This window comes from Nelumbo nucifera, chromosome 2, assembly GCF_055504915.1.
Source record: "Nelumbo nucifera cultivar China Antique chromosome 2, China Antique-T2T, whole genome shotgun sequence".
In the NCBI taxonomy this organism is placed as follows: Eukaryota; Viridiplantae; Streptophyta; class Magnoliopsida; order Proteales; family Nelumbonaceae; genus Nelumbo; species Nelumbo nucifera.
In genome coordinates, this window is record NC_142650.1 from 96727541 (window position 1) to 96748793 (window position 21253).

Sequence of the window (21253 nt, forward strand, 5' to 3'; positions counted from 1 at the left end):
TATGTTGGCATGTTGGCAGGTCCAACTCGCCAGAATTTGTATAATCGGTCATCACCATAGAGATTCTTTCATTCTCTTCGGGGCAATCACATCATACAAACTTCTCATCATCCAACGAAAAGATAAAGATTCAACGGTTCTGATCTCAGTAGGACCCATTAAGAATTTATGATGATGATTTATTTACTCTTACCAACACAACTATATAGATCCAGTGGTTCTAAGCTTTGCGGGTCCCATAGAGATGGTGTTCGTAAACTAAAATCAAATCCTAAATTGGCAGTGAAAACAACTTCCCCAAATTAGCCTCGAAGGCTCAAACGTATACTCTCTCTCTCTCTCTCTCTCTCTCTCTCTCTCTCTCTCCGTCTCCTACTCTGTTTCTAAATCCTAACTCCACCTCCTCACCTCTATACAGTGGTGACCTTGTTGGAGCAGAAGTTCTCCGCTGAGCGGCTTCTAACGAGAGTAGGAGAAGCCCTTCACTATATATTCTTCTTCTTCTTCTCCTCTGTTTCTTATATTTCATGTCTCCTATCGACTTCCCGCTCTCTTCTCCTCTCATCGGAGTTTGGTTACAATCTCTACTCTGCAATTCCTATCCAAGACGGCTTGTTTTCCTTTTTGATCGGAAAAAGCACAGGTTCGGTTCGAGGGTTTTGTTTACGCTTCTTATCTTCTCCCGAAAAGATGAGTGATTCTAAGGTATTTTTTTCTTTCTATGTATTGTTTTTTTTTGTTTCTTCGTTTAAGGGTTTATCATTAAACGTATTCTATTTATGGAATTTGATTGAATTAAACAGAATATAGTTATTATTATTTTCTTTCGTTGATTTTGGATTTCTCGATGGGTCCCATACCTTTTGATGAATGGTTTTTCTCTGACCGGAGGTTCGAATGATCAATTTTTGCTTTTTAGGACTTTGGTTGAAAAAAGGACGAAGATTATATTCCTCCCCTTTTGTCAATGCCTGATTGAACTTCTTCAGATTACCTCTCCCCACGAAGAAAAAATAAATAACTAAATTCGTTTTTCTGGTCGTGCTGCAATTTGTAGATGTAAACCTGAGACATATGAAATGGATATAACAAGGCTGTAAGAATAATTCTGATTATTAGGGAATCTGGGACTAAATTGACTTATTTATCTGTTTCCTCCGGTCATTGGTAGACAAGCAAAGTGAGTTCCATGATTGAGTGTGGTTTTGGTTTGGTATATTCTGCAAGCATGCTAGAATTGGTGAATCGATTTTTTCACTGAAAGCATCAAATTTCTGATGCCTTCCCTTTTCCCCCATGTAAGTGGTTTATTAGAAGGAATTTTATCTTTCGGACCTGACACCTTTGTCCCCCATTTTTGGTTGAAAGAAAATGGACAATCACTATATTGTTGTAGATGCTAGCTCCTAAATGTTAAGGTTGTATTTGGGACCTTTTTTCTATGACTTATATGATGCACATGTAGAAGGTTGGTACGAACTTTTAATTCTGAAATTTTGAAGGTGATACTGGAAGGGATAAGGTACCACTTACACATTTACAATTTGCAGATGATACAATTCTGTTTTGTGAAGGAGGGGATATCAATTGGATTAAAACTTTGAAACTCTCTATGTAGCTTTTTGAACAGATGTCAAATCTGAGGGTGAACTTTGAAAAAAATTGTATAGTTGGAGTCAATATGGGGGAAAGGGGGATTGGGGAGTATGCAGATATGTTGGGTTGTGTAGTGTCTAACTGGCCTTTAACCTACTTGGGCTTACCTTTGGGGGATAATCCTTAGAGAGATGATTTCTGGGCCCCTATAGTGGAGAGATTTGAAAAGAGACTTGCCATCTGGAAAAGAAATTATTTGTCTCTTGGAGGGAGAATCACATTAATTAGGTCTACATTGGCTAACCTTCTTGTATATTTTTTGTTAGTTTTTAGGATACCGGTGAAGGTGGCTAATAGGTTGGAAAAGCTAATAAGGGATTTTCTATGGGAGCCGGGGGAGGAGAAGAGTACCCTAGGGTCAAGTGGGAGGTAGTCTATAGAGGTAAAATGGAGGGTTGGGTATTGGTAATATTAGGATTAGGAATCTTGCATTATTATGGAAATGGTTGTGGAGATTCTCATTGGAGATAGAAAGATTGTGGGTTAAGGTGGTGGGAAGTATACATGGACTAGCAAACAATGGATGGGACTCAGGAATTCTAGCACGGGCTACAAGAGCTTTTCCTTGGAGAGCTATTCAAGCCATCTTGCCTTTATTTTCTCCATGGATCAGGTATGACTTGCATTCTGGTAACCTTATCAAATTCTGGGAACATGTTTGGGTTGGGGATTCCCCTTTGAAAGATCAATTTCTAGTCCTTTTTGCTATGTCTTCCCTTAAGAATGAACCAATTTCATCATTTCTTGTTCCTTTCAATTCACCTTCTGGGGTTGGTTGGAATTTAAGTTTGAGAAGAGGTGTTAGGGACACAGAGTTTGCCAGTACTATAGCCTTACTATCTCTTCTTGAAGGGGTATTCTTTGAGCCATCTAAAGCAGATAACAAAATTTGGACACTAACTCCCTCGGGTTCATACACTTGTGCTTCTTTTTCAAAGCACTGTTACCCTCTCATCCGGTTGGTTCTTCTTTTCCTGTTAAAGAAGTGTGATGTCAACCTATACCTCCTAAGGTTGGGAGGCTTTCCTGGGAAGAGTTAATACAAGGGATCTACTCCAAAGGAAAAGACCCAACAACTGCTTGTCTCCTCAATGGTGTGTTCTCTGTAAGTCCGATGTTGAGTCTGGATATCATTTACTAACATCTTGTCAGTTTGTTAAAGCTATTTGGGTATGGTTTACTTATCTGTTTGGATGTAGGTGGACTCCCCCTTTGAATGTTCCAAGCTTGTTTTCCTTCATGCCTAATTGGCCAACTAAAAGGGCTAAAATCATGTGGAGGTGTGGTAGAGCTGCAGTCTGTTGGACAGTGTGGGAGGAGAGGAACTCAAGGATCTTCTCAAATAAAGAGAGAAGCGCGGAAGAAGTCATGGAGATCATCCATATTAGGATGGTACAATGGTTGAGAACATTGGAGCTGTTCAAAGTACTGTTAAGGAATTGGAAGGAGATTGCAGATTCAAGTTTATGTAGGAAGATATTAAAAGTTTGCTGGACTCCTCCACCCCTTGGGTTCACCAAACTGAACTTTGATGGCAGCAGTATAGGGAACCCAGGGCCTTCCGGAATTGGGGGTGTGATAAGGGATGAAACAGGGAACTTTTTAGCCATGTACTCTGGGCCGATTGGGGTGGGTGACTCCTTGAGGGCTGAGATTTTAGCAGCTATTGAAGGGATTCAAAGGGTCAGGGTAATGAATATCAAAAAGGTGGTTATAGAAGGTGATTCTGAAGTGGTGGTGAAATGGCTAAAAGAGGACAGTGTTATGATGTGGAAATACAGCAATGAAAGAGGAAGTATAAGTGGTTAACCAAGGACGTGGAAATTCAATGTACATGGATAAAGAGAAGTGCAAATGCATTGACTGATGGTCTAGCTAGGCAAGGGGTAAATAGAGATACATTTTTCTGGGCTGTTTTGTAATCACTGCATGGTCAAAAAGTCACTTGGGTAGCTGGAGTTAAGACTTTTTAGCTCCATCCCTTTATAAACCTGATTTTTTATCATTAATAAAATTTCATTGTTACTGATCAAAAAAAAAAAAAGGTGATACTGGTGAAGATGTGGAAGATTTCTATCTATAGAATAAGTAAATGCATCCGTAACTAAAGGCGACTCTATGAACGTAATATGATCTAGGGAATAACTAACTCTTTGGAGTACATGGTAGAACCTTTCTTAGTTGGATAAAGCATCTTATAGTTCCTTATTCTTACTGTTAACTTTAGTCACATATATCTAGTACATAGGAAACCTACAAGTGACACATGTGAGGATAATCAAGCCCATGTAATTTGTTCTAGAGTTTTAACCCACATTGTGAATGTGCTGTAACATTTTCATAGAGGAACCTCAGTAGGAGATTTCTATTTAGTATGAGCCACGAGTTTGAAATTATTAATTGCATAGTGGGTGCAAGCATGTAAATATTGGTGTTTGAATCATGAGTTTGAATGTAGGTTCTTACCAAGAATGTGGGAATTGAAGAAGCATTACTATCAAATGAGATGGCGATATGAAAAGCATCCAATTTGATTCCTACATTCTAGGTCTTTCTTGTCAAGTAGTTACTTTATGTCTTAGTTGTATGTAGCTGGATGTTGTGTGGGAATGGATCTGGTTATGTCTGGCATTGTGGATAATGCCAGTTCTTAAATGTGGAAGCAAGAGGTGCCTAATATGTTGTGTCTAGGAAGAATGGAATATTAGAAAAACATTATAATTTTATATGTAATAAAAATCCTAGAATAAATTAGAGAGCATGTATACAAGAAGGAGAAAATACAAAAATAGCTTAACTGCATACCACCCTCTACACAAAAATGACATTCTACCTAAAAGCAAATTCCTTTCTATCGTAATGGCATGTAGTTGGGAGAATGGTCTTCCTTTCCTTCAAAACTTTAGGGTTCCTTTCTAGATACTTCAACAAATAGCTGAAGGGATCATACCCCAAAGTATGTCTCCTTTTGAAAACAGGATGATATTACTTTTTTAATAGGGTCAGTCCCATGAACTGTTTAAATATAAATGAGAAGAATTTCTAAATTGCAGAGGTAAGGGAGCATCTTGAAATAGGTAGTCATTAGTCAATGGATTCTTCCTTCTCTTTACACATACTGCATTGATTAGGGATATTAGAAAACGTATTTGCACCTAATAATTTATGTCGTGCTTACAGAAATACTTTTGAAGCATTGGTACACAATAACACTAAAGACTTCAAAAATTGAAAAATACAACAAAAGACTTAAAGATGTGCCTGCATTTAATAGTTGTACTGATTTACCTGAGGTTGTTAATTCTATTATCTATGTATATATATAATTTTTTTTAGAAGGTTTCCTTATAGACAGACAAATTAGTCAAGGCCTGTTAACGCCTTGTGGTTGGTTGGTTTCATTTGCATATTTGTAGACTACATTCTGGTTAGTGTTTGATTTTGTCATGTGTTATTTATCACTGACATTTGGAAAATAATATTCTATTGGTATGATGTCATCATGTGGAATTTTGATATTGTTTTATGTAATTTCACTTACGATCGAAACCGACATTTGTATTGTGTACATGTTTTTATTGGTTTCCTGTTGCTGAAGCAGGTATTTATATTTGGGTCATTTACCGAAGATGAGGTCAGGTCATTCCAGAGGCAAGCATCAGAGAACACTGTACAACCTTTGGGGAAGAAAGACCTCCGTTTTGGTTCTTTGGATTTTGAGACTGTAAGATCCTTGGGTGGTTTGAAATGTGAACCTGTGCAAGCTGATTCTTTGAAAGGGTCTAAAGATTTCCAGCTACCAAATATGGTAGTGAAGGACAATGCAATCAAGACTGTTAATGCAGCAACCAATAAATTGCAAAGAGTGTCAGGAAGTATGAAAGAGAATGGAAGTATCCAGAATTCATCCAATTTTTCTCCATATTGTAATGGCGTAAAAGAACATGAAGGAGGTTGTCTAGATTTTCCTTCATTATATATCTCTCTGGATGCTGGTCCTCCAAAGCAGCTAACAAGCCCAGTGGACAGAAATTTTCTCATCACATCTCACTCTATTCCAGATGAAGTACTTGTCAATTCATCAACACTTGTGGCTTCTAATGATGATATTCAGAAGGCAGTGAATCAGTCAAGTACATTTGTTAAAGATTTACTGCCACGAGGCTTAATCAACTCGGGGAATTTATGCTTTCTCAATGCAACACTGCAGGCTTTACTGTCCTGTTCTCCTTTTGTTCAGCTTTTGCAGGAACTAAGAACTCGAGATATTCCCAAGGTTTTGATCTTTTGGTGCAACTATACTTTCTATCTTTTATTAGTATGCACTTGAGGGTCCTGTAGCTTATAAAATAGAATATAAAATCATTTAGGAGATGTTCTCCAACATAAATGTTTTTATTCTTGTTTCTAGAAATGCCCACATCAACGAAAAACATGTTGTTCAAAGTGTATTCTCTCAAAGCAAAGTGAGAATATTATCAGTTTGATTCAGAAAAACAGCCATGTTTCTAAACCCAACAAAAAAGATGCTTTCAAAAATAAAAACATGTTTTCACTTCCATAAGGGTGGGCAGTGTAAATTGCTTAGGCCAACTAAGTTGTGCCCCTACTGAATATTATATGCCTTATGCAACATAATATCAAGTCAGCAGAGGAGATCGTGTTTCTGAAACCAGAAATTCAAAAATGCGTTTATGCCTTTGGAGAAAAAGGACATTAAACAGCCATGAATGTCTTTTATGTATTTTGTTTTATGAAAATAATGTTTTTTCAAACCATTTATAGGGCCTAGTTTTCTTGGAATCACCCCCTTTTCCCCCAGGAAAAAAAGGCAATTCACACTGGAGAACAACCCTTAACATTTATGTTACCTGGTTCTCATTATGAATTTTGATTTCTTTTCAGACTGGATACCCAACATTATGTGCATTTGTTGAGTTCATCTCTGATTTTGATATGCCCACTGGTTCAACTTTGAAGAAGAAGGAAATGTCAGTTGTTGAGACTGGATTACCTTTCAGACCTGCCATGTTTGAACCCATTCTTAAAAATTTTACTCCAGATGTTCCAAATAGTATATCAGGCAGGCATAGGTTGGTGCTTATTTTGCATATTGTTTATTTTTTTATTAATCACTATTCAATAATTTTTATTTTTCAGTTAGGTTATTTGTTTTCCTGATAGATCCTAATTACTAAGGTGCTTCTCCATTCCTTCCAGACAAGAAGATGCTCAGGAATTTCTGAGTTTCATAATGGATCAGATGCATGATGAATTATTGAAGCTTGAAGATCAATTTTCAAGCTCAACTACGGCTAAAGCATCACTGGTGTCAAATGTAGAAGAGGATGGTTGGGAGACTGTTGGGCCAAAGAACAGATCTTCTGTGACAAGAACACAGAGTTTCATTCCATCAGAATTAAGTGCAATTTTTGGAGGACAGTTGAGAAGTGTTGTTAAGGCAAGAGGTGGGTCATCTTTGCAATTTATATTTACCTATTGATCATCTACTAGCTTAGGTCAATTAACTTAGTAAAGTAAAATAAGTAAATAAATACAAGAATAAGAAAATTAACGTTTGCTTGTCCAATTACGAATCTGGTACATTTTTGGTTGCAATGTAGGTAACAAGGCCTCTGCTACAGTTCAGCCATTTCTATTGCTACACCTTGATATTTTTCCAGAAGCTGTTTGTTCCATTGAAGATGCACTTCGTCAATTTTCTGCCCCAGAAACACTTGAGGGGTATCGAACATCAGTGTCAGGAAAGGTACCTCCCACTGTCATTATCTTTGCCTTTTTCTTTTTCTTTTTCTTTATTTTCCAAAATTAGTTGTTAGTACCTTAATGTTTGTTTTAAGCTCAAACTTTCAAGTTATCACACTGATAATATATGCTAAAAGCCTAAAACTGGAGACAAATGCTGGAAGATTATTGTTAGCAATTCATATTTTAGAACATTCCACCATATAAGCTTTCATAACTCGGGACTCCTCCAAATGTTAAAACTGATGAATGGAAACGGTCCTTAGCTTGTTCAAAATATATGTGAGTTTGTATTACAAGTGTGATAGCTCACTGTACAAAAAGCTTCTGTACATATGAACACCATTAAGAACCCCCAAAAAAGACAACATTCAAAAAAGAAGAGAGGCTATCATCCTTGAAGTGCGAATTGACACTCAACCAGGCTATTAAACTGCCAAAAATCTGATTTATCAGCTCCTCTTCTCACATTTCTTTTTGGTCAAAGACCATCCTTTTCCTTTCACCCCAAACAGCCCAGATTATAGCCAGAGGAATAGCTGCCCATAGAATTTGTCCCTTTTTGGTCATACCTCCTATTATCCAGCTTTCAAAATGGACCCAAACTGAAGCAGGAATACAAAATTGGAGGTCTATTGGCTTTGAGGAAATGCGACCAGACTTTAGCAGAGAACTTGCAGTGGATGAAATGATGGTTAGAGTCGTTAGATGATGTCTCTGATTCTTGGTTACATAGCACACATCTGATGTCAGGCAACATCATTCCTTTTCTAATCAACAATCCCTTGGTGAGGCATTTCTCTTCTACGCTCTTCTACAGCCAACCATGAGAACTTGATTTTCAAAGGTTAATCCCTCCTCAGATTGCTTTTTACTAAGAAAAGAATTAGGAAAATCTGATCTCAGCTCATTAGAAAAAGATTTGACTGAGAAAGAAGCTTTTTGCACAGTGGGTCGTGAATTGCTGTACTGGTAATCTTTATGTACAGTGATCTCTTACTCTGTACAGAAGCTTTACTCTGTAATCTTTCTCTTTACACTGGTAATCACTCTGTACAGAAGCTTTGCTCTGTACCTGGCAGGATTTCCTACAGAAAAGCTATCAGTGCTTCATTTTTATCACTGTTATGATCTTTGTTCTTTATTGTAAGTTTGAAGATAATTGCAACAATTCTGCCAAGACATGGTTGTAATTGTCAATGCATTGCCAGGCAATAAGGTGTTTTTTACGGTAGATTTGTGCCTTGCTTGGTGTATCGTTTTTTAAATGGTTCTTGTTCATTACAACTTTTTTTTTTTTTTTTTTTTGTATTTGTTGTATCGTTTTTTTTGATAAGTTGTATTTGTTGTATTGTTAATCAATAGATAGTCCAGCTTATCCCATTCCATCTCTTTCTTATGTGAACATGGTATCGGAATTTGAAGTTTAGAATCTGGATCCTTTCTTATCACTCTACTCAAAATGATTGCATCAAGGCATATAATTTAGTTGTATTAACAATATTTAGAAATGGAATTGTTCAGGCTGGGGTGGTCAGTGCTAGCAAGTCTGTAAAGATACAGACACTTTCAAAGATTATGATATTGCACTTGATGCGATTCAGCTATGGAAGCCAAGGAAGCATGAAACTGCATAAGCCTGTGCACTTCCCCCTTGAACTGGTTCTGGGTCGTGAATTGCTTGTTTCTCCATCTGCTGAGGTATGCTGCTGTTCTTTCCTTGATCTCACTTGCTTTTTAGTTTTATAAAATCTATTTAACCAGTGATCACATTTTAGATTGGCAAGGCTCCAGGTTCAAGCCATAATTGTCCAACATTCTTGAAAGTCCTTAAAGTTAGGTCCTTTTTGTCCTATTAAACCAAGATATAGCCAATGTTGATTTACATGTGGAAATAACAATCAATCCATTGCCATCTCACCCAACCGATTGGTTGTAATGTTCAGGACTTTACCTAATAAAAAACGTAGCCCCAAGTTTCAAAGTATTTATACTCTCTATGTGCATCCGTATTTTATTTTGAGTGAAACTCACTTTTTTCTTTTGGTTATTTGACAAGAGGCCTCTCATGTCACTGATCACAACTTCAAATAATTGAAATCATGTAATTATGCTTATATAGGGTATTGGTCACCCTGAAAACCAACAAGTATCAGTCAATAAACACCAAGATGTTTCGATATTTTGAACCTTGGATAGCCCCACCAAATTTTTATGCCAGTTTTGAGCAACTCTGGAAAGTTCAAAAAGATTTTCCTTAGCTCTGGTATCTCATGGTTTCTTTCTACAGGGCCGGAGATATGAGCTTGTTGCAACAATCACTCACCATGGGAGGGAGCCTTCAAGGGGGCACTATACTGCTGATGTCCGCTACTCCAATGGTCAGTGGCTGAGATATGACGATGCATCTGTCACTGCTGTAGGCGTTAACAAGGTTTTGCATGACCAGGCTTATGTTCTCTTCTACAAACAAGTTTAGAGGTATCCATAATTCATGTAGGAGGATTGTCCTAGGCCCAACCTTGTAAAAAAGTAAAACTCAGTTCTGTTCAAGAATTTGTTAGCTAGTATGGGCAGTGGGCTATCTGCCATTGTACACTGTAACCCTTGTTATCAAAGACCAGAAACTGTCTTGCTGGCTCCTATTTGTGGTTTTGGTTGTATACTGAGTGAGTGTAACAGTCCTAACAGCTTGTCATTAATTATATGGAATTATTTTAATGGTTTTTATGAACTATTTTAAATTTTCTATACTCTCTTGAAGAATGTAAAAAATCGTTTTCTTTTCATTGTCATTAAATCATGCTATTACTTGCTAAATCCAATCTTCTAACTTGGTGGAGTTTCCAAAAATTATATTTATCCAGGAATTTTTAGGTAAATCAAACTATGTAGTAAGAGTTGGATTGTGGTATAAAATTGTAATTTGGATTTGCTGACTATTTGAATTCATATTTCATAATCCTGTGTCTGTGAGGGGTTGTCACTTATCAGACTGAAGGTTGTTTTGAGGCTTGAATTACTTAAGTACCTCACATCAACATTGAGAACCCAGATTTCCTACTTTTTCTCTACCCGCACCCTACCCACAGTACACTGCAGTGGTACATCTCACAATATAAGATGGTGATGTGTTGCTGCAATTCAAGGAGCAAGGATTAGCTGAATGCTATGACTGTTCAGCGGGCTGTTGAACCAATGATAAAGTTGCACGGCAGTAATAAGATACATGGGACCTGCACCTTTTATAGTGGGGTCTATGACTTTATTACAGACGTGTTTCAAGGGTAAAGGGAAGTTGGTTGTTTTCTCATTAGGTTGTAATGAATCAGAAAATTTCTAAGTCAAGGTGATAAAAAAGAAACATTTAAATAATAATGAAATAATTGGTTCTTGAATAACCTTGAAAACGATCTATAAAAGAGTAAGATGGGCATTAGGTGATGGGGAAACAATTACTATTATTTGAAATTATAATTTTGAGTCTTGTTCTAGAATGATTACTAGGGTTATGTTTGGATAAGTTTCACAATTTGTACTTTCAAAGCTCAACTCCAGAAGTATAATATTTTTGAAATTAAAATTGTACTTTGAAAGCACAATTTTAAGCTTTGTGCGTGGGGCTTAAAAGTGTGTTGGCCTCATATTATAATATTTTTGCTCAATTTTATTTTTGCACCTCAAAGCTTAAAAAGCAAAAGCAAAAGCTTATCCCAATAGTTGGATCTAATGGCAATTCCAATCCGTTTATGTACCAAACATGACCTTTAATCATCATCATCATCATCGATACGTAACATATGTAACAAACATCAATTGCATATGTTTTTGCTGCTAGCTCTATAACCCAACCCAATTCACCAAAGTATGTATCATTTAATCCTTGACCATAATCATAATCGTGAAGAGATTATTGATTAATTAAGCTCTCCAAAATTCATATTTAAAATCTTATTCACCATTAATTAAAGGGTAAAATACAAAAATTTTCCCTGAAGTTTCTGTCAATCATAAAAATCTCCCTTATAGTTTCATTTTAATAAATACCTCCCCTAAACTTTTGAGAAACTCAACAAAAACCTCTCTTTCGTTACTGTTCTAGATTGGAAACGTTAGATTGATTCATCAATTTTTTTTTTCAAATATCCATTCTACCCTTTTATAAATTATTTTACATACAAAATTACTGAAATAATTCCATTTTAACTTGACAAAAAAAACATATTTCGGTAATTTTGTATGTAAAATTACTGAAGTGATCGTTAAAAGAGGTTTTTTGTTGAGTTAAAATGGGGTGATTTCAATAATTTTGTATATAAAATAATTTATAAAAGGGTAGAATGGATATTTGAAAAAAACTGTTGCATCAATCTAACGTTTTTCATCTGGAACAGTGACGAAAGGGAGGTTTTTATTAAATTTCTCAAAAGTTTAGGGTAGGTATTTGTTAAAATGAAACTATAGGAAAGGTTTTTATGGTTGTCAGAAACTTCATGAGAGGTTTCTGCATTTTACCCTTAATTAAATAACACCTTTATGATTCCAATGATTGATAAGATGCATTTTCCCATATTATATCTTTTCCATATCATAATCCAACCATTAATCCTTAATTAAAACATGAAAATAGAGTACATAAAAACAATGGTCGTTAGACTCATAAAAACAATGGTACACACACATAAGCATACCTAAATCAAACAAACAATACACGTACATATATAAACACACATACATCCAAATAAATATGTACACATACATACATTACATACATAGTTATATACACACACATACATCCAAATAAATACATGACAATATCATGGCAAACCAAACCAGCACTGTCAACCGCATTGAACTAAAAGAGATTGGAGTAGTTGTTTGATCTCATTCTCTTCCCATTTCAATGCTTCCCACCATTCTCTTTTGCCTTTTATCATCCTTAGAGCACCAGTGTCGAAAGAGTTTGCATTTTCCTGATGCTTGGTGCTCCTCCTCAATCTCAGAGGGAGCTTCTACAGATTCTGGCACCCAACAACTGTAATTGTTTCTAACGATGGTGGCTTGGCCAGTGAATCTGGTTTGCAGATCCTAGCTAGCTTTGGCAAGTGTTTAATTTTCAGTACCTTCAACTTCGGCAGCATCACAACAGCAGCAGAATCATCCTTTGTTTCTTTGTCTTCTTTCTTCACTATCTCTTCAAGTTCGATGCAGTTGGCGATATCAACTGTTTCAAGGTTTGGGAGTTGCAGAACACTGCTTCTTCGAAAGACATGCTTCAACCTGGGACAATTTTGAATATTCAGATATTTCAAGCTACTGAAGCTTTCTGGTGGCAATGCTGGTCCCTCCAAAATAGTCCTCAGTTCCAACATAAAAAGCAGCCTTAATATCTTTACGTTTTGCAAAATAGCATCGGCAGCATCATCCAGATTGAGCATTGTCTTCATGGCATTGCATCCATTCAGAATACAGCACTCTAGATGCTTCAGGCCTTCTACCCAACTGAAACTTGACATCGTTTCAGCTGTCTTATGTCCCACCAACTGGAAGAAGGAAGCTTTACCCAGTAAGTCCACGATGCTGTAGGGTATGCTATCTCCTCCTTCAAACATCAAACTCTGCTCTCCTTCAATGCGGGGTACAAGATCAAAATCATCGTTCGGAGTATCAAGTCCCCAGTTGAAAGGTGAGTCTAACGCAGTGACGTACTCAAAATCTGAGGTAGTGACTTCCAGAAAGAATGACTTCAAGCATTGATTCTTCCAAGACAAACTTTCTCTCAGAAATCGCTCGAGAAAATCCACACTCGGGAACAGGAAACCGAGTCTGGTTAGCTTCACCAAACTGGTTGCCTCCCGAGCAAGAGCTTTTGCAACCCCAATCCATTTATTCTGAAACTTGTAGCTCACAAATCCTTTGGCATATATTATCAAGTCTTCCAGTTGAGATAGCTCCGCTAGCATTCCTTCAGGAATCATCTTCTTTTCTTCTTCATCATCATCATCTTCTTCTTCTTCATCATCATCATCTTCATCTTCTTTTCTTCTACCTGCTCTGAATATCACCCACAAACTCCTGAGATGAGTTAGTTTTCCAACCTCAGCAGGCAAGTGCTCGACATAAGGCCCAACATGAAGCACCTCAAGGCTGGTGAGAGCTTCTACTTGCGATGGTAGAGTTGTCAAATACGTGCATTCCCACAGAAACAGCCCACGAAGGCCTATGAGCTTCGAAACAGATGGTGGTAACTTCCTAATATTAGTCCTTGATAAATCCAGAACTCCAAGCCCCTGCATATGCTCAAAAAATGACATCGGAATAACCTTTAAATGTCCAAATCTCTGCAGCAATAATGTTGACAGTGAGGAGGAGCATTTCGGTCTGTCAGGAAGACTGGAGATTTGATTATCCATGAGAGAAATCTTGTTGGCCGGTCTCCATTCCACTTCATCTGGAAATTCATTCAGTCCAGCATTTGCCCTCACTAAGAAGTTACAGCGAGAGGGTGCTAGTGATGGTAGTGATGTGATATATAATGCAAGGTCTCTAATGGTATCGTGCATTTTCACTCTGAATGATCGATACCCACATTCAATCTTTTCTAGTAAACATGCATCTGTAAGTTGATTCACAAAAGTAATACCTTTCTGGCGTGCATTGCCCCAGCTACCATTTGCAATGAACCCCTCTGCCCACCAGTGATCTATCAGCTCATCTACATCAATCGCATAGTCTTCTGGGTACAACGCAGCATACAAGAAGCACTTCTTCAGATTGTCATTCTCTAATCGATCATAACCAAACTTCAATATCGCCAACACTTCGTCTTCCTTCTGAGCAGTAGTCTTTGATTTCAAGTCCCGGAGAGCATGTCTCCAGCGGCGGACATCATGCTTGTTTCTTAAGGACCTTCCAATAACCTTAACAGCAAGCGGCAAACCTCTGCACTTCTTAGCTACCCGCGTAGCTATTGGTTCAATCGTAGGAGAACCCACGACCCTTTCACCAACAATTTCAGAAAACAGCTTCCATGCCTGTTCTTTGGATAAGACTTCCAGTTTGATCTCCTTATCCGTATGCATTTGCCTACACACATCCAATGATGCAGATGTTAATATAATCTTACACTTGTTTTCATCGCTTGGCCTTGGGACTCCTATCTTTTCCAACTCTATGGCTTCCCTCACATCTTCTAAAATAAGCAAGTACTTCTTTGTTGCCAGATGTTGCAACAATTCTCTGGCTACAGCTTCCTCAGAGTTGCTCTTCAATTCCATTTTCAATTGCTGTGCAATTTTGTTTTGCAGATTCCTCACATTCAAAGTCTTGGAAGCTGTGACCCAAATAACAACTTCAAACATCTGAGTAATTTCTGGTAGGTTCTTCAACTGCTGCATTACAGTGGTCTTCCCAACACCACCCACACCCCACACTCCAATCCTTTGGACATTGGTCAGATCTCTTACACATTCTAATACTCTTTCCACATTGCGACGAATAGGCTCTTTGTAATCATAGTTGGTTGTAGCCGGGATTACCTCAACTGGCTGTGCTTGTGGAGGTTCATCAATGGTTGTAGCAGGGATTGCCTCAACTTCCTCTAGCTGTGGTTTTGGAGGTTCATCAATGGTTGTAGCAGGGACTGCCTCAACTTCCTCTGGCTGTGGTTGTTGAAGCTCATCAACCACAGGACCTCTCTTTATTAGCTCGGAGCCTTCATTGTAGTGCTGAAGAATTTCTTCTTCTAGAGTTACTATGTGTTTGCCAAGGTTCCTACGTGCCAAGATGTGTAGGTAGGGAAGCCTTCCACCAAGTTTGTTTTCTTTCAACCCCTCGTCTATATCCTTCACTTGCCTTTCCAAATCCTCTGCAACCTGGAGCCAATATTCATTCTCTGGAATTGTTGAAACTGTCTCCATTTCAGCCTTGATAGCATGGAGACGTTGTGCTTGTGTCTTGAGATTTTCCAAAATTTTACCAGTTCTGAAATAGTCCATTTCACGCATGAATGAAGCCCATACACTCATCGTTGGATCACATACCAAGCTCCACATTGATGTGAAGGCATCCATAGTGTTTGATTACCTGCCAAAATATATTGATCGTTATTTAATTCTAGTGACAGGAGTAAGGATCTGCTATTGGGACTTTACTAACCGAGGAGAAATCTGTTCTATAAAGTAAAAACTGGACTTAAAACTCTTCTCAAGATCTTGTAAATGACCTTAATTATATGGTCGAATAGAAAAGCGCACAAATACTAACACTGTTTGGTTTGAAGGAAAAAGGAGGGAAACCTTTAACAAACCTTGTATAGGTTTCCCTACCTTTTCCTTCAAACCAAACATAGCCTAAAAGTATACCACGATAGGCATTTTGATCCATTTGATTTGAAGTCAAGCTAAATAAGGGAACTATTGGGATTTTAGTAGAAATTTGATTTCAAGTGTAATCGTATATTGACTGCAACAAACCATGGAAAATGAAGGGTGGTTTTTGATCTGTCGTGTCACTTGATAGGGGAGGTTAGTGATTTTTCAGAAAAGAGAGGAGATGTTTTAGTATATATAAAAAACTCCGGGGGGTTTAAGGATTTTTCCATTTTGTTTTTGGTAAGGAAGAAAGAGAACATGCTTATTGAGGTAAAAGAGATACACTCATATCAGAAGAAACTTCCTAGATGGGCCCCTAAATGGGCCTAAAAACTAAAGAATTCTCAAGTGGTCTAGAATCTTGGATGATAACACAGGGAAAGTGGGCTATAAGAACAACTTTCGATTTTGGGGATGAACTCATTATAATTAGTCTTTTTTTTGAGAAGGATAGAAAAAATAGATTAATGGATTTCTTAGAAGGTTGATAATATGGATTTCCATCACTATGGTTGCATGAATTGTGACAAGGTTTCTATAAAAGATGAAAGGAATAATATATTATAGAAATTAAAGTGATTGTTTATGCTTGCATGTGTGTTTGGATAAAGAGATAGGGAAAATATTTCACAAGTACCAGAAGATAATAATTTGTCTTTTATAAATAGTGAAAGTTCTTTCTTTCTTTTTTTCTTTTTTCTTTTTTTTTTTATAAAAAGAAGTGCATTACTTAAAATTAGGTAAACAATAATTAGGGATGTTTTTTTTTTTCTAAGGTATGTGTTTATGTTTAAGAAGGAAATAAGGAAGATATATATCTTTCCTAATGAATCCTTTAATAAAGGTTGCAGTTATAGCACGTACTATAACTTTTATGAATGTAGTACATTTGGAGTCACCTCTTGGTTAAAGAAAAAGAAAATTTAGAACAAAGAAATGCAGCTTGGCTCAAATTAGTCCACGAATTTCTAATTAAACTTCGGCTTTAAAATGTCCTTGGACCTTACTTTGCTTACACAAGTTAAATTTCCATTATAAAGTTTGATTTAGTAGTTAATTTTAATAACCAGGTTAATGGGTTTTATTTCTAATAATTACAACCCAGGAGCTTCCTAAAAATTTTTGTTCCACTAAATAATCCATTTCATTCAGTAAAGCACAAATTTGATAAAGAGAAGGAAGACCCATAAAACAGTCTAGGACTTCATAACTTGTCTTTGTTCCCATACTTTGAAGAATTGAAACACAAAATAGAATGAATCTCACAATAGTTCTAGGCCTTTAATATATAAAAATTAACTAAACCAAAAATCATCAGCTTATATATCATAGTTATGTGTTGTATGTTATATGTGTGAAGAGTGGAAAGAAGTTGTATACAACCATTAATTAGTAGAATGATAACATCAGCCTGATCTAATTTTTAGGTTATAGATACAAAACTAGTAAATTTTATGGAGAAGTACGGAAAGGCCCATTGTAGAATTCTGATTTTCACTGCAAATCTACTACAATTTGAAAGGTCAATTATCCCTACCCTATGCACCAATGCCCGCCTGTGAGTTGGCATCAATTCCAAGCTGGCATCTACCCCAACCAACTGTACTTTAGGCCTATGAATTCTGACCCTGTGCTGAACCGTCATTCTTCCTAAATTTTATAGAGATTCAAACCCGGAACTTGCAAATTTTAAAGCGATAGATTCAAGCAAGGAAGTCTTCAATGTTAACAAATACCAATTTAGAAATTTTCACCTCTACACTATAGAATACATTTGAACGATTTGACTTTGGACTCCAAACTTATAGTATATATGAACAAGTAATAAATAAGAAATATATGTTGTTCTTTGTAAGATTCATGATTTTTGTTGTTTTAATGTCTAACTATTAATAATTTATCTGACAATGTTTTTAGACTTTTAATATATACTCAGAGTTATCTTAATGGAGTAAGACTATAATTTAATAAATAAAGACTATTTTTAACAAATAAAATTATCTAACATAACATGTTATTTTGTAAGAAATGGTTATCAATAGACCATGTGGTGCAGAATCCTTAATAATCTTTAAACCACTTAATTAGCATGAAGCTAATAAATAAAGTAATGAAATAATTGCATAATTGGTCAATTGGAAACATTACAAGCACTTTTTAATTTGAATTTAAAACATATTAAAAATAATTATAAGTCAGATATGCTGCTATAGTCAAAAGGGGTTACAAAATTCAAAACAAAAACAAAAAGGATACATAATAAATTTAAAAACCTAAATAATTTATGGGCGTATCATCATAATTAAAGAAAGAGGATTATAAATAATGAACTTGAACTAAAAAATTATGATATAAATAAATCATCAGGAGATGGATTACTCACTATGAAAGAATGAGAGTGCAAACGAAGCAACGACAAATTAGTAATATCTCAATACTCTTTCACTTCTTGGTAGTATCTAATGGTTTTGAGTTTATATAGGGTTGATTTTTTCTGTTTCCATTTTGAACTTGGCAAGCAAAGAATCCCTTTTCATTCTTTAATTTGTTAAGTATCAAGGAAAGTATCCCTTTTCATTCTTCAATTTGATTTCTTCTTATGCTTGTTTGTTCTTGTGTTAGATTAATGCCCACTAGCAAAAAATTTTAAATTTTTAAGTTTATATTCTAAAAATAATAAAGTATAAAAGCTAAATTAAATGAAGCATTTCTCTCTTTTTTTTTTCTCTTTATCCTTCACAATTTCATGTTTCCTTACATTACTTTATTCTTCTTAGTCTAATGCATTGCATACTTAAGAATTCACAAATCAATTAATCAAAAACTGTATATTCACATATTTAGTACTAGTTGGGAGGAGCCTTATTAATTTAATTGAACTTATTTATGATATTATATATCATTTTTCCAAATGTAGTCTTAATATGTAACTACACCTAAATACCTTATTAATAATAAGAGAGCTAAGTGAAAATGAGTTTATGCAACTTCACCATATAATATGTCCCACTAGATTTATGGGATGATGAGGAAACTAAGATTGGCACAAACTTTATTGTTTACAGGAAATTTTCCATTCTTATTAATAGGAAAAAGACAAAAATCATTTGTTAAAATAGCCTTTTTTTTTAGTTTTTTTTTGGTACAGAATTCTGTAGCCAATTCTATTAAATAAATTTTCCAAACTTTAAATTTTTTCTCTTGCCTTGTGATCCATATATAATCTTTTTCCTTACACTTTATAGTAATTCCTATTATAAAACTGGAGGTTTTACCATTCACAAAGAGATGGTTTTCCATTTCCATAATCAATATAATAATTCCTATGCTATAATGGTATTCATTTTTGTAAATTCGAATTCAAATCCTATCTGGTCAAGGTGAACTGAATTTGATCCATTCATAATGAATCGAATATGAAATTGGTTTGACTGTTGTATATATATTTACTATGTGCCATATATAGTTTTAAGTCTCGTAAATGTTATTTATAAGTCATTTTATTCATGATATACAAATCAGCAATTCTAGCTAGGTCATATATATATATATATATATATTTTGATTAGTTATAGTTGAAATTTATGAATGTACACAATACGTGAATCAATTTGAGGGATAAGATTTACGGTTTGTTTGGTTTGGAATCGGAATTGAAATCGAAATCTCTGAAATCAGAATCAGAATGGTGCATTCCCATATTCTGTTTGGTTCAGACACAAATGAGAATGTGAATTAAAATCAGAAGAAATGGAATTTTATTCCCAAAGAAGAGGCAGAGAATGGCCATTCTCTCAAATGGGGGAATACCATTCCAGCAGGAATGGGAATGGAATTCCGATTCCACTCAACCAAACAGTTGGAATCGGAATAGCCCATTCCAATTCCGATTCCAGACCCCTATTCCTACAAACCAAACGGGGCTTTAGTTTTCTTGAAATATAAATATTAATAAATCAGACTTGGATCTAGATATATCCAATTTCAATCCGGTCCATTTGCAGTTCTATACTAAGGGAAGTAAAGAATGAAGCCGAATTTGAAAGACAAATTTATTTACTTTCATAGACTTTATTTGTTGGAATGTACTTACCTCTTTAGATTTTAGTGATTTTGAGAGTTATTATTATTATTATTATTATTATTATTATTATTATTATTATTATTATTATTTTTGTTATACTGGTTTGCATAACTTTATAAATCTTCTTTATATTTTGTTTTTAAACTGAATACTTGTCTTTTGAGGTGGTTTTAGCCTCAATCGCGTAGTTTAAGAAATATAAAGCTAATTCTTGGATTCTAAATTCTGTACTACAGAATAAGAGAGGATGTTTTACTCACTCAGTCCTGCTCCAAATAGGCTTCAGATTCCAATAAGCTTCATTGAAAAAAGAAAAAAGAAGGTATAAAAACATTCTATAAAAGCTTCAATAGGACGGTTTATTTTCATTTCCCATTTTTTTTAATTCTCTCGATCTATTAGAAGCATCTCCCTCATCTTATATTAAGGGAACATTGTTTTCTGAATTTTGAGAGGGGGGGAAGGAAGTTGGTCAATGAGACTTTAGTTTTCATTGACCAAACTTTATGTTCTTTTTTTTTAGATTTATGTAAGATTTATTGAAAAATATTTTTCCTGGTATCACTTATTTGGGTAAGTGATATCAATATCTCATGTAGGTAAATAACTTTGCCACTTGGGAGAAAGTTGTCAACACTTGGATATGACAAAATTACCCCTTTTATTAATGGATTTTTAGGATTAAAATAATTATTATTTTATTTACCTAGGAAATAAAAGAACATGCCTAAATGCACCTACTAGGAAATACTTACTTGGGTACCAATAAATAACTTACTTAATAGCGAATGGGACCTAAAATGTCAGCTTGATTCTAGTGGGCACCAAATTCAATGGTTAGTTCAAGACTTAAGTTTGACCACATCATTACTATAAATTAATAGAAGAAAGTAGGGTAGGCCGAAGTGGGGAAGCTCTCTATCTATTAACATGTAAGTCTTTTTCGATATATACATTAGGAAGAAATCAGTCATTGCAAACAATTAAGATGTGTTTGGTTTTGATTATCAATTAAGAGAGAAATAGAAAGTTGAGAGAAAGTTTTTAAGGGATTTCACAAAATTTATGAAGAACAATCTTCCATCAGATTTTTGTTTCTTTCTTATTTTCTATGCATACCCTTAGAATCTGTTTAATCGACATGTCTTTCCATTATGTTGCATTTGATTGGTGGATGGAAGAAAAGAAAAGAAAATCTAAGGCTATATTTGTTTATAAGAAATCAAATATATATATATATATTAAAGGAAGGTTTCCGGGCTATAACCCCCACCATTCAAATACATGACTTTTTCATTTTTTTTTTGAAATTTAGACACATGACATTTTTCTGAGAAGTTGTTGTTAAAGTCCACAACCCACTACCACTATTCAA

The 21253-nt window shown here is 35.4% G+C and overlaps 2 protein-coding genes across 2 annotated transcripts; one reads left to right on the top strand and one right to left on the bottom strand.

Annotated features, from left to right (window-relative positions):
- The first annotated feature begins 304 nt into the window (after nucleotides 1–304).
- LOC104589876 (ubiquitin carboxyl-terminal hydrolase 24-like) lies at nucleotides 305–10173 on the top strand. The gene is made up of 7 exons (XM_010248325.2): nucleotides 305–705; nucleotides 5258–5932; nucleotides 6562–6749; nucleotides 6877–7124; nucleotides 7281–7426; nucleotides 8947–9123; nucleotides 9713–10173. Exons 1-7 carry the CDS (start codon nucleotides 691–693, stop codon nucleotides 9899–9901), a joined length of 1638 nt encoding a protein of 545 aa, XP_010246627.1. The 5' UTR covers nucleotides 305–690; the 3' UTR covers nucleotides 9902–10173.
- A 1835-nt stretch (nucleotides 10174–12008) lies between these two features.
- Nucleotides 12009–18245, bottom strand: LOC104589878 (putative disease resistance protein At4g27220). Its single transcript, XM_010248326.3, has 2 exons — nucleotides 18178–18245; nucleotides 12009–15507 (listed from the first exon to the last, which is right to left on the bottom strand). Exon 2 carries the CDS (start codon nucleotides 15492–15494, stop codon nucleotides 12435–12437), a length of 3060 nt encoding a protein of 1019 aa, XP_010246628.1. The 5' UTR covers nucleotides 15495–15507; nucleotides 18178–18245; the 3' UTR covers nucleotides 12009–12434.
- Between the last annotated feature and the right edge of the window lie 3008 nt (nucleotides 18246–21253).

Coding starts and splice junctions, on each gene's coding strand:
- LOC104589878 (XM_010248326.3), bottom strand. CDS start 15,494: ATGGATGCCTTCACATCAATGTGGAGCTTGGTATGTGATCCAACGATG.
- LOC104589876 (XM_010248325.2), top strand. Junction 6,750..6,876: donor AGTATATCAGGCAGGCATAG/GTTGGTGCTTAT, acceptor CATTCCTTCCAG/ACAAGAAGATGCTCAGGAAT. Junction 7,125..7,280: donor AAGTGTTGTTAAGGCAAGAG/GTGGGTCATCTT, acceptor GTTGCAATGTAG/GTAACAAGGCCTCTGCTACA.